Source organism: Procambarus clarkii, chromosome 17 (assembly GCF_040958095.1).
Source record: "Procambarus clarkii isolate CNS0578487 chromosome 17, FALCON_Pclarkii_2.0, whole genome shotgun sequence".
NCBI lineage: Eukaryota > Metazoa > Arthropoda > Malacostraca > Decapoda > Cambaridae > Procambarus > Procambarus clarkii.
Genome location: NC_091166.1, coordinates 34,609,484 through 34,624,558, shown reverse-complemented (window position 1 = coordinate 34,624,558; position 15,075 = coordinate 34,609,484). Strand labels below are relative to the sequence as shown.

General features: G+C 44.9%; 1 protein-coding gene across 8 annotated transcripts in view; it reads left to right on the top strand.

Annotated features, from left to right (window-relative positions):
* The window catches only part of LOC123772370 (uncharacterized), a 49,211-nt gene extending 34,476 nt beyond the window's left edge, over nucleotides 1-14,735 (top strand). For all 8 annotated transcript variants that reach the window (XM_069325821.1, XM_069325823.1, XM_045765451.2 and 5 more), the window contains one exon: nucleotides 5,041-14,735. In XM_069325821.1, the coding sequence (XP_069181922.1) occupies nucleotides 5,041-5,135 (95 nt within the window). In that variant the 3' untranslated portion in view covers nucleotides 5,136-14,735. The remainder of the gene's footprint in view (nucleotides 1-5,040) is intronic.
* Nucleotides 14,736-15,075: the final 340 nt, after the last annotated feature.

Below are 15,075 nucleotides of genomic sequence, written 5' to 3'. Positions count from 1 at the left end.
GTCATTAAGACGAGATCTTTCAAAAGAAGATAGAGAGAAGCTGAAACTGAACCTCGCCGAGGCAAAACATTTAAATGAGAGCAGGAATGAAGAAGAAATAAATTCTTTTTTCTACAAAGTGATAGGGGTAGGCAAACCAGTAAAGTGGTACATAAAGGCAAACCAACAAAATCAATAGAGAGAGGGGGAGTGAAGAATAAGGAGAGGGGGAACAAGTTCCTGAAGATTGCATACACCAACATAGATGGAGTGAGATCGAAGATACTGGAGTTAAGTGATGTAATACAGCTGCAGACACCAGACATTGTTGCACTCACGGAGACAAAACTTGAAGATGTAATTTTAAATGAGGTCATATTCCCGAGGGGCTACTCAATTTGGAGACGGGACAGAAAAATTAGGAAAGGCGGTGGCGTTGCTGTGCTGGTAAAAGAACACCTAAAGGTGAAGGAAATAATGACTGCCAATCCACAAGAAGTTGACATAATAGCACTAGAGATCTGCTATGAGGATGATAAACTAATGATGATAAATGCATATAGTCCACCACCAAGCAGCACATGGTCAAAGGAGGAGCTAGATAGTAAACGTGAAGGTCTTATAACAATAATGAGAGAGATTATAGCGAGAGCGGATAACGATAGATCACGACTGTTGATAGTCGGTGACTTCAACTTGAAATCCATAGACTGGGAAGCATATGAAGCTAAAACAGAAGATTTTTGGACCTGTAAATTTGTAGACCTCATCCTGGAAACATTCTTGTATCAACATGTTAAACAAGCTACGAGGATGAGGGAAGGGGACGTTCCCTCCATGCTAGATTTGATATTTACCAGGAAGGAGGAAGAGATATTTGACATTCAGTACCTTCCTCCCTTGGGTAAAAGTGACCATGTCTTTTTGGGAATAAAGTATGCAATGCATTATAAGCTGGAAGAAAATAAGGAGGTTGAAGCAGTTGAAAAACCAGACTTCAGGAGAGGACATTATGGTGACCTTAGAAATTTTTTTAGTGAGTATAATTGGACAGACTTGATGCTAGGCAAGGAAGTGAATGAGATGTATGGCAAGTTTTGTGAAATATATGATAAAGGCACAAAAAAATTTATACCAAAACAGAGATGCAGAACTAGGAAACAGGATTGGTTCAATAGAAATTGCGAGAGGGCTAGAGACCGAAAGACACAAAAATGGAATCAATACAGGAAGAGGCCGAACCCCCAAACATACCAGCGATACAAAGATGCGAGAAACAACTACACGGCAGTGAGGAGAGAGGCAGAAAGAAATTTTGAAAAAGGGATTGCGGACAAATGTAAAACAGAACCAGGTCTATTCTATAAATTCATAAACAACAAATTGCAGGTAAAGGATAATATTCAGAGGTTGAAAATGGGAAATAGATTCACGGAAGATGAAAAGGAAATGTGTGAAACACTAAACGAAAAGTTCCAAAGTGTGTTTGTACAAAATGAAATCTTTAGGGAACCAGATACAATAAGAATTCCAGAGAACAACATAGAACACATAGAGGTGTCTAGAGACGAAGTGGAAAAAATGCTCAAGGAGCTCGGTAAGAACAAAGCAGCTGGCCCAGATGGCGTTTCACCATGGGTTCTGAGAGAATGTGCATCTGAGCTCAGCATTCCACTTCACCTGATCTTTCAGGCATCCCTGTGTACAGGAATCGTAGCAGACGGGTGGAAACAGGCTAACATAGTTCCAATCTACAAAAGTGGCAGCAGGGAAGACCCCCTCAATTATAGACCTGTATCATTGACAAGTGTAATAGTGAAAGTATTGGAAAAACTAATCAAAACTAAATGGGTAGAACACCTAGAGAGAAATGATATAATATCAGACAGACAGTATGGTTTTCGATCTGGAAGATCCTGTGTATCGAATTTACTCAGTTTCTATGATCGAGCCACAGAGATATTACAGGAAAGAGATGGTTGGGTTGACTGCATCTATCTGGACCTAAAAAAGGCTTTCGACAGAGTTCCACATAAGAGGTTGTTCTGGAAACTGGAAAATATTGGAGGGGTGACAGGTAAGCTTCTAACATGGATGATAAATTTTCTGACTGATAGAAAAATGAGGGCAGTAATCAGAGGCAATGTATCGGAATGGAGAAATGTCACAAGTGGAGTACCACAGGGTTCAGTTCTTGCACCAGTGATGTTTATTGTGTACATAAATGATCTACCAGTTGGTATACAGAATTATATGAACATGTTTGCTGATGATGCTAAGATAATAGGAAGGATAAGAAATTTAGATGACTGTCATGCCCTTCAAAAAGACCTGGACAAAATAAGTATATGGAGCACCACTTGGCAAATGGAATTTAATGTTAATAAATGTCATGTTATGGAATGTGGAATAGGAGAACATAGACCCCACACAACCTATATATTATGTGAGAAATCTTTAAAGAATTCTGATAAAGAAAGAGATCTAGGAGTGGTTCTAGATAGAAAACTATCACCTGAGGACCACATAAAGAATATTGTGCAAGGAGCCTATGCTATGCTTTCTAACTTCAGAATTGCATTTAAATACATGGATGGCGATATACTAAAGAAATTGTTCATGACTTTTGTTAGGCCAAAGCTAGAATATGCAGCTGTTGTGTGGTGCCCATATCTTAAGAAGCACATCAACAAACTGGAAAAGGTGCAAAGACATGCTACTAAGTGGCTCCCAGAACTGAAGGGCAAGAGCTACGAGGAGAGGTTAGAAGCATTAAATATGCCAAAACTAGAAGACAGAAGAAAAAGAGGTGATATGATCACTACATACAAAATAGTAACAGGAATTGATAAAATCGACAGGGAAGACTTCCTGAGACCTGGAATTTCAAGAACAAGAGGTCATAGATTTAAACTAGCTAAACACAGATGCCGAAGAAATATAAGAAAATTCACCTTCGCAAATAGAGTGGTAGACGGTTGGAACAAGTTAAGTGAGAAGGTGGTGGAGGCCAAGACCGTCAGTAGTTTCAAAGCGTTATATGACAAAGAGTGCTGGGAAGACGGGACACCACGAGCGTAGCTCTCATCCTGTAACTACACTTAGGTAATTACACTTAGGTAATTACAAGCTGCGCCGCATGTCTGCGCGACTCCCCCCTCCCCGGAAGGGGGAAGGGGGAGCCCCAGACCCCCGCGCCGGCGATCCCCGCCCCAGTTCCTCGACTGATGGGAGAGTGCATGGTCGTGTGGCTCCAGCTCCGGTTTTGTCTCGGTGCTGTGACTTGTTTTCAGTGCTGCTCTTACGGTGGTCGTGTGAGCTGGTGGTAGTATTCTCAGGTACTCGGGCTGCACGTGCTTAGGGTCACCTTCCCTGAGTGCCCTGTAAGTACCGCCCTTGGGGCTTTGGGTTGCCTTCCACAAGTCACCTTGGGTCTACCTCTGTTGGCTTTTCGCTGCTTGGCGTTTGGCCGCGCCGAGTGTTTGGGGGTTTTCCTCCCTTGTTTGCCTTGGGGTAAGTGGTAGTTATAGCACTGGTGGGGTGCAGGGTACTGCGTAGCTAGTTTTCACCTATAACAGTGGCCGACTCTGTTCCCTCTGGGTACGTTGTCCACTTGTGTGGTTTTTCTTTTATATTTGTTTTGGCCTGGTAGGGGGGTCTGCCTTGTGTCCCCCCCCCCCCCCTTATATTAGGGTCATTTGTGTGGTTTACACTGAGAACAAGCTAGGGTAAAGTACTACTAGTGAAGAACTTGAAGCTTGAGTCAGCTTAGGGTAGTGAGACCATGTGGTACCCTAACACAGCACAACTCTTAGGGATACCCAAAACACTGGCAAATACTACCCCAGGTCTACACAAATCTTCACTTCCAGAGTAGGCATACTTAACAACACCGTACTTAACTTAGTGTTACAGGTATTCAAGGTAAGGGAAGGAAGGAGGAGGAGAAAAGGTAGAGGGTTGCAGAGCAGCTCAGAGGAGATCTCGACACCACGAACGCCAGCCAGAGGGAGGGCAGACCGTCTCCAGTCTCCTCCCTCCGCTACCGGCAGATTAACCAACTAATCGTACAGCAGCCCTATATCCAAGTTTACTCAGATCTACTTTAATACTTTCTAATCATTTGTAAACATAGTTGATGCCTATTTTATTACTTAATAATCAACCCCAAGCTCAGTCTTTAAATTCTCTTTGAGAAACAAGAATCGTCTTACGTCTGGCAGGGAAGATACAAACACCTGCACCTCGCCATGCGTCCCACTACTAAAATGTAGTTTATTTTAGCTCAATTTGACCTCTGGTTTCCAATTGAGGAACCCAGGATTGTAACAAGATCAGACCCTCTAAATTATAGACCTGTATTGCTGACAAGCGTGTTAGTCAAATCTCTAGTAAAAATAATTAAAACCAAATGGGTAGAATGTCTGGAAAGAAATGAGAAATCATCTTTGATTTCAGTCTTTACAAGTGTACTGTACTGTTGGACATTGTGGATTAACCTGAACATTTTTCCAGTACTTCCCATGCACTTTTAATAACCCTGCTGAGATTTTAAAAATTTCCCTGTAGTAGTGTTGGGGATGTCATACTAGGATGTCGTATTGCCTGACTACACAACTTTCGTTATATGAATCAGCAGGTACTTGCCTTAAAGAGCAACTAATTGATTCTTCTCGTATCCTCATTAGGTTCATTTTCTGCTTTACTGACCTTTACGCATACAGTACAGTACCTTTTGTTCTTCTCTTGCTGCCATTTTCTTCTTACTTCCTTTACTTAATATCTAGAGAATCCTTTACAATTGTACTTAATAGGAAGTATGCTTTTAACATTTGGTTATACCTTGTATGAACAATTGCCTCCTGCTTTAGCTTCCAACCACATTATTTGTGCAATCTACCTATACAGACAACAGTTTTATCGCCTTACATGGAAACAGATCTGTACTGTACTGTACAGAGCTTCAATATCATTGGCTTTTGAGTGCCGAATACCAATCAATATACTGTATTTTTTTCCATATAAAGAATGCCTCATAAAACCGGTTATATTTTTTAACAGGCAACACTATCCCAGAAAGCGATGCTACTCGACAGTCTTTCTACAACATGAGCACTGTGCAAGATATCAACAAAGCTATTTATGTTAATGACTAGCAGGGTATGGTAATTTACATTGCCTAATTATTTGATGGTACAAATAAGGTGCTGCATGCACTTGAAGTAATGAGAATTGGGTGATAACAAATTTTATAATATTAAACTATTGTGTGATGATAACACTACTGTGTGGTAATAAAATATGAACTGTGATTATGCTTTATCTTTTATGTACTGTATGCTAAGTGAAAATTATATGTTGTTTAAATAGAAGGTGCATACTGTATATACATATTTTAAAGAATGTATGTTGGCTAACAAATTTGACTCTAAATTTTCAACATTATTTTAAATTTGAAATAAAAGGAATTTCTATATTTCAACCTGTTTTTTTTTTATCAGACAGATAATCCATGTTTATATTAATTTACACATCTTAAAATGTGAAGGATTTTAGTGTTCGTAATTTAGTACTAGTCAAACTTATTCTCAAACTGGCACCAGTAAACACTTTTATGTACGTTTTATACATTTTAACATATTGCTGGTGGTATAGAGGATGTGAATGTTGTTGAATGTATTACAATATGTAGTGTTGTCATTATTCACCATTTAGCATTTAAAGAGTCTCCTTTTAGTTATCATTATATTTTTTCTCTTATTTTATTAATTTTTTTTTAAGATGCAGTTTATTCATGTCATCCATAACCATAATGTTATATACTATACAATTAACTATCACCGATGTTTCACTTGTTTAGTTAATGAGTGTCAGGCATAAAGCTGGAGGTGAAACATTAGTTATGGTTTATTGTCTACCCTCGTATTCCCTCATGTCCCTCGTATTCCCCTCAGGCCGAGTCTTTTAATTGTCATAACTCCCATTGCCCCTTCAATAGTTTCTCTCGTGACTAGTCAGTTTTATTTGTTAATTTTTTATCACAATAATAACAAATTGTAAAAAAAAAATTTGTATGAACCAGTTTATAAATTAATGAAGGTTTATCTTTGTATGAAAATGATTGTGTCGTAGGATTATTCCAGTGTTCTTAAAAGTCGAGTCTTGTTAGTCTCATACTTTTAGCAGGCTTTTCTTGTTATACCTTTTGGTACATCAAGCTAGTTGTGAATATATGATGTAATGTGGTGTATTGTTTTTGTGTGGTAAATGATGGTATTAATGATAGTATTGTGGCCATTATTAATCATATATCTCATATGCTCTCTTTACCCCTCTCTCTTCCCCCACTTTCTTTATTGCATTCTCACTCATGCTTTTTCATTCCCATCCTTTCATTCTTGCTTTCTTCCCCCCCCCCCCCTCTTTCTTTCAACCTCTGTTTCCATCCTCTCCTCTCTCTCTCTCTCTCCTCCACACATGCTCCCACTGACACACTCACCCACACATGCTCCCACTGACACACTCACCCACACATGCTCCCACTGACACTCTCACCCACACATGCTCCCACTGACACTCTCACCCACACATGCTCCCACTGACACTCTCACCCACACATGCTCCCACTGACACTCTCACCCACACATGCTCCCACTGACACTCACCCACACATGCTCCCACTGACACTCATCCACACATGCTCCCACTGACACTCGCCCACACATGCTCCCAATGACACTCGCCCACACATGCTCCCAATGACACTCGCCCACACATGCTCCCAATGACACTCTCACCTACACATGCTCCCACTGACACACTCACCCACACATGCTCCCACTGACACACTCACCCACACATGCTCCCACTGACACTCTCACTCATATATGCTGCCACTGACACACTCACCCACACATGCTCCCACTGACTCACCCACTTGCACATGCTCCCACTGACTCTCACACATGCTCCCACTGACTCACTCGCACATGCTCCCACTGACTCTCACCCGCACATGCTCCCACTGACTCCCACACCCACACATGCTCCCACTGACTCCCACACCCACACATGCTCCCACTGACTCCCACACCCACACATGCTCCCACTGACTCCCACACCCACACATGCTCCCACTGACTCCCACACCCACACATGCTCCCACTGACTCCCACACCCACACATGCTCCCACTGACTCCCACACCCACACATGCTCCCACTGACTCCCACACCCACACATGCTCCCACTGACTCCCACACCCACACATGCTCCCACTGACTCCCACACCCACACATGCTCCCACTGACTCCCACACCCACACATGCTCCCACTGACTCCCACACCCACACATGCTCCCACTGACTCCCACACATGCTCCCACTGACTCCCACACCCACACATGCTCCCACTGACTCCCACACCCACACATGCTCCCACTGACTCCCACACCCACACATGCTCCCACTGTCTCCCACACCCACACATGCTCTCACTGACTCCCACACCCACACATGCTCTCACTGACTCCCACACCCACACATGCTCCCACTGACTCCCACACATGCTTCCACTGACTCTTACCCACACATGCTTCCACTGACTCTTACCTACACATGCTCCCACTGACTCTCACCCACACATGCTCCCACTGACTCTTACCCACACATGCTCCCACTGACACACTCACCCACGCATGCTCCCACTGACACACTCACCCACGCATGCTCCCACTGACACACTCACCCACGCATGCTCCCACTGACACACTCACCCACACATGCCCCCACTGACTCACTCTCACCCACACATGCTCCCACTGACTCACTCTCACCCACACATGCTCCCACTGACTCACTCTCACCCACATATGCTCCCACTCACTCTCAACCACACATGCTCACACTAACTTTCTCACCCACACATGCTCCCATTAACACTCACACCCACAAATGCTCCCACTAACACTCACCCACACATGTTCCCACTGACTCTCACCTACACATGCTCCCACTCACATTCTCTCACACCCACACATGCTCCCACTCTCTCACACCCACGCATGCTCCCACTCTCTCACACCCACGCATGCTCCCACTCTCACTCTCTCACACCCACACATGCTCCCACTCTCACTCTCTCACCCACACATGCTCCCACTCTCTCACCCACACATGCTCCCACTCTCTCACACCCACACATGCTCCCACTCTCACTCTCACCCACACATGCTCCCACTCTCACTCACTCACCCACACATGCTCCCACTCTCACTCACTCTCACCCACACATGCTCCCACTGACTTTCTCACCCACACATGGTCACACTAACACTCGCCCATACATGTCCCCACTGACACACACTCGCCCACTCATGCTCACATCGACTCGCCTACACATGCTCCCATCGACTCACCCACACATGCTTCCATCGACTCATCCACACATGCTCCCATCGACTCATCCACACATGCTCCCATCGACTCATCCACACATGCTCCCACTCATCCACACATGCTCCCACTCATCCACACATGCTCCCACTCATCCACACATGCTCCCACTCATCCACACATGCTCCCACTCATCCACACATGCTCCCACTCATCCACACATGCTCCCACTCATCCACACATGCTCCCACTCATCCACACATGCTCCCACTCATCCACACATGCTCCCACTCATCCACACATGCTCCCACTCATCCACACATGCTCCCACTCATCCACACATGCTCCCACTCATCCACACATGCTCCCACTCGCCCACACATGTTCCCACCGACACACTCATCCACACATGCTCCCACTGACACTCACCCACACATGCTCCCACTGACACTCTCACCCACACATGCTCCCACTGACACTCTCACCCACACATGCTCCCACTGACACCCACACATGCTCCCACTGACACTCTCACCCACACATGCTCCCTCTGACACTCACCCACACATGCTCCCTCTGACACACTCACCCACACATGCTCCCTCTGACACACTCACCCACACATGCTCCCTCTGACACACTCACCCACACATGCTCCCTCTGACACACTCACCCACACATGCTCCCTCTGACACACTCACCCACACATGCTCCCTCTGACACACTCACCCACACATGCTCCCTCTGACACACTCACCCACACATGCTCCCTCTGACACACTCACCCACACATGCTCCCTCTGACACACTCACCCATACATGCTCCCTCTGACACACCCACACATGCTCCCTCTGACACACTCACCCACACATGCTTCCACTGACACACTCACCCACACATGCTCCCAATGACATTCTCACCCACACATGCTCCCACTGTCTCTCACACCCACACATGCTCCCACTGTCTCTCACACCCACACATGCTCCTACTAACTCTCACCCACACATGCTCCCACTGACTCTCACCCACACATGGTCCCACTAACACTCTCCCACACATGTTCCCATTGACACACTCTCGCCCACACATGCGCCCATCGACTCACCCACACATGTGCCCATCGACTCGCCCACACATGCTCCCATCGACTCGCCCACACATGCTCCCACTCATCCACACATGCTCCCACTCATCCACACATGTTCCCACTCATCCACACATGCTCCCACTCATCCACACATGCTCCCACTCACCCACACATGTTCCCACTCACCCACACATGTTCCCACTAACACACTCACCCACACATGCTCCCACTGACACCGCCCACTTGTGCTCCCATTGACTCGCCCACATATGCTCCCACTGACTCTCATTCACACACGCTCTCACTGACACACTCACCCACACATGCTCCCGCTGACTCACTCTCACACACACATATGCTCCCACTGACTCTCATTCACACATGCTCTCACTGACACTCACCCACACATGCTCCCACTGACTCTCACACACACACACACACACACACACACACACACACACACACACACACACACACACACACACACACACACACACACACACACACACACATGCTCCCACTAATATACTCACCCACTCTAGCTCCCACTGACTCACCCACACATGCTCCCATTAACACACACTCTACCCACATATGCTCCCACTGACTCGCCCACACATGCTCCCACTGACTCACCCACACATGCTCCCATCGACTCCCTCACCCACACATGCTCCCACCGACACACACATCCACACATGCTCCCACTGACTCACCCACACATGCTCCCATTAGTTCTCACACCCGAACATGCTCCCACTCACTCTTTCTCACCCACACATGCTCCCACTCACTCTTTCTCACCCACACATGCTCCCACTCACTCTTTCTCACCTACACATGCTCCCACTGACTTTCTCGCCTACACATGCTCCCACTGACTTTCTCGCCTACACATGCTCACATTAACACACACACACACACACACACACACGCTCCCACTGACACACTCACCCACACGTGCTCCCAATCACTCACTCTCACCTACACATGCTCCCACTCTCACACCCACACATGCTCCCACTCTCTCTCGCCTACACATACTCCCACTGACACACTCACCCACGCATGCTCACACTGACTTTCTCACCCACACATGCTTCCACCCACACTGACTCACCCACACATGCTCCCATTAGTTCTCACACCTGAACATGCTCCCACTCACTCACTCATTCACCCACACATTCTCTCACTAACACTCACCCACACATGCTCCCACTAACACACTCACCCACATATGCTCCCACTGACAGACACACACACACACACACACACACACACACACACACACACACACACACACACACACACACACACACACACACACACACACACACATGCTCCCACTGACACACTCCCACACATGCTCCCACTGACTCACGCTCACCCACACATGCTCCCACTGACTCACGCTCACCCACACATGCTCCCACTGACTCACGCTCACCCACACATGCTCCCACTGACTCACGCTTACCCACACATGCTCCCACTGACGCTCACCCACACATGCTCCCACTGACTCTCACCCACACATGCTCCCACTGACTCACCCACACATGCTCCCACTGACTCACCCACACATGCTCCCACTGACTCACCCACACATGCTCCCCCTGACACACTCACCCACACATGCTCCCACTGACATACTCACCCACACATGCTCCCACTGACATACTCACCCACACATGCTCCCATTGGCATTTCACCCACACATGCTCCCATTGACTCTCACCCACACATGCTCCCACTGGCATTCTCACCCACACATGCTCCCACTGACTTTCTCACCCCCACACGGTCACACTAACACTCGCCCACACATGTTCCCATTGACACACACTCGCCCACTCATGCTCACATCGACTAACCTACACATGCGCCCATCGACTCACACACATGCGCCCATTGACTCACCCACACATGCTCCCATTGACTCACCCACACATGCTCCCATTGACTCACCCACACATGCTCCCATCGACTCACCCACACATGCTCCCATCGACTCACCCACACATGCTCCCATCGACTCATCCACACATGCTCCCACTCATCCACATATGCTCTCACTCATCCACACATGCTCCCACTCACCCTCACATGTTCCCACTAACACACTCGCCCACACATGCTCCCACTGACTCGCCCACACATGCTCCCACTGACTCTCATTCACACACGTTCCCACTGACTCTCGCCCCCACACATGCTCCCACTGACTCTCATTCACACACGCTCTCACTGACACTCACCCACACATGCTCCCACTGACTCTCGCCCACACACGCTCCCATTAACACTCTCTCTACCCACATATGCTCCCACCGACACACTCATCCACACATGCTCCCACTGACACACGCTCACCCACACATGCTCCCACTGACACACGCTCACCCACACATGCTCCCACTGACACTCTCACCCACACATGCTCCCACTGACTCGCCCACACATGCTCCCACTGACTCTCACCCACACATGCTCCCACTGACACACACTCGCCTACTCATGCTCACATCGACTCGCCCACACATGCTCCCATCAACACACCCACACATGCTCCCATCAACACACACCCACACATGCTCGCATCAACACACCCACACATGCTCCCACTCACCCACACATGTTCCCACTCCCCCACACATGTTCCCACTCCCCCACACATGTTCCCACTCCCCCACACATGTTCCCACTAACACACCCACGTTCCCACTAACACACCCACACATGCTCCCAGTGACACCGCCACTCGTGCTCCCATCGACTCGCCCACACATGCTCCCACTGACTGTCGCCCACACATTCTCTCACTCACTCTCTCACACCCACACATGCTCCCATTAACACACACACTACCCACATCTTCTCCCACTGACTCTCTCTCACCCACACATGCTCCCACTGATTCTCTCACACACAGGCTCCCATCGACTCCCTCACCCACACATGTTCCTACTGACTCTCACCCACACATGCTCCCACAGACTCGCACACCCACACATGCTCCCACAGACTCGCACACCCACACATGCTCCCACAGACTCTCACACCCACACATGCTCCCACTAACACTCACCCACACATGCTCCCACTGACTCACCAGCACATGCTCATGCTTGATCACAGATTAACTGATTCATTTTGTTAAGTAGTGTAGGTGGATGTTTGAAATGTATGCGTACAAGAGTTTCATCGTTGTATTACAGAACTACTTGTTCCTCATGTTACAGTACCATGTTACACTATGTCCTTTAAAAGGTATGTGTTCCCAGGTTACCTTTTTCATACTAAACTGCCAGCTATGCTTGTTGCTTGTTTAATAAAAAGCTGTACAGTCTATTCTTCCTTTTTAATGCATTGGCATTTAATACAATAATCAATAATTTTAGTTTTTTCTGTACTGAATTTGTCTAGTTACCTATTTAATAAGAGAAAGTGCCCTTATATTTTGTTCCTTTTATTGAATTGCAACACATTTGCCTGTAAGGAAATTATAACCTTTTTGTTCTTATCTTGAGTTGATCTTCAGATATGTATGTACGAAAAGAAATACTTTGTCTTTGTGTTTCAAAGTTGCCATTCAGGTGCCTGTTTAATAAAAGGAAGGTCTGACCTTTTTGTTGCCTTTTATTAGACGGCAATTTATACGTTAAAAGCATAAGCCACTTGTAAAATACAAAAACAAAAAATGCCATTTACTATCTGAATAAAAGATGGTGCTCTATTTTCCTTCTACTAAATAACCAATCTTAATATGAAGTTTTACTTGTTTAATTTTTTATACTAAAATGTCTTTTGACTGCTTGTTTAATAAAAGGAAACCATGTCCGTCTTATGTAAAACAAATTGGGATAAAAATAAATAATTATTTCAATACAGTGCTCTACTTCCTTTTATAAAATTCAGTTATTTGCTTATTAAATAAAAGGGAGCACAGCTTGATTTCTAAGTGTACTTAAATTACACTATTTGGTCAATAACAAAAAGCAGCACCAGTGACTATTTTACTTTCTTATTGACTTTGTAATGTGATTGCCAGTTTAATGAAAGGAATCTTGCCAAGTGTTCTCTCATACTAAATAGCAAGACGGCTGGCTTCTAACTGCCTAAGATACCTGTGTGCTTCTGAATCTTTGATTTTGCACACTGTTGGGAAAGGTATATTATGTAGTTACATGTTAGCATCTTACGTGTATTGTCTATTCGGTCATGTATGGGACTGGGTAACATGGTATGTTATAAATTGCTAAGTTGTTTTCAAGGCATTTTATGTTTGTGATTGCTCTTTAGTGTGCTGTACATGGCATAGTAATGCTAAAAATATAGCATTAATAAGTTTTATTACAGCATTGTAAAATGGCTGTAGTAAATATAAGTACAGGTATTGGATTTTTTTTTTTTTTATACCAAGATGTTGTCTTATAACTTTATTACAGGTTGAGCTTTGGTGTATATTTGATGAGGGTTGAGCTTCAGAGTTCATTATAACATACATCAATTCAACTTCATGTGAACATTGAAAAGAATTATTAATGATCTTCCCATTTGTAATATTATGATATACTTTACCTGTGTGCAAGTTTTAGGGTGAATTGTAATGAAATGTTTAACAGTAAGCAGATTTTATCAAATGATACTAAATTTAAGTTGCAGGCTGTTGAATACAATTCCGAGTGGATTTGTTTCGTGTTAAATTTGTCTTGTGCAAGATGTTTTATTTAGGCTTTGTCTTATTTACATACATGTTCATTAGTTAATCTCTATCTTAGAGGTAATTGTAGTTTACTGTCATGATGCTTTTGCCTTTAAAGCTTTGCAGGAATATATGAATGTATTATACTTGGACCAATATCAGTTACCGAGGACCAAAGAAGTAGTTCTAGCAAGATATGCACGATACCTTATGAGTTGGCTATGATGTAGTTAATGTAGATAACAAAGAATGTAGGAATAAGCAGTGGTAATAAGACAGTTGAGTTGCAGATAATATTGTATTAGATGTTCAGACTCATTATCTCTGTAGAGTACCAAGTAGGCCTACTGTACTGTATGCAAAGAACTAAGACAGCAACAATCTTTATTTCCTTGGAACATTACTTGAAATAATGTTTTATTTTAATTTTGTTTTCTATCCATTTCATTGTTTTATTTCTTTAAAATAATTTCATGTGATGGTAATCTGTTATATTTTTGACTTATGTATCCTGAAGTCATATCTGCATTTTTTGTATAATTGTTATTAAAGTTTGATTTATTCATTGAAGTATTTCTAGCTTATCCCTTTTTAGTTATGTATATTTATGTTCTAAGAAAAAAGGTCCTTAACCCTTTAACTGCACATATCAGTCAGGGTCATTGCATTGGTGGTGTGCATGTCAACCAATGTAAGTTTTGTGTAGCGTAAAATTGAAAACTCAAACGGGTGCATAGTACTCTCATGAGTTTCCTTAGGCCTTTGGTAAACAGATGCCATATTGGAAACAATATTGTAGGCTTCCCTCTTGGTGTGAGGGCCTCGGTGCTAAGACAGTAACATGCGTAGCATGCAGCAAACTCACCACCACAATGTTCCTCACGCCTACAGCATCAGTTACTGAT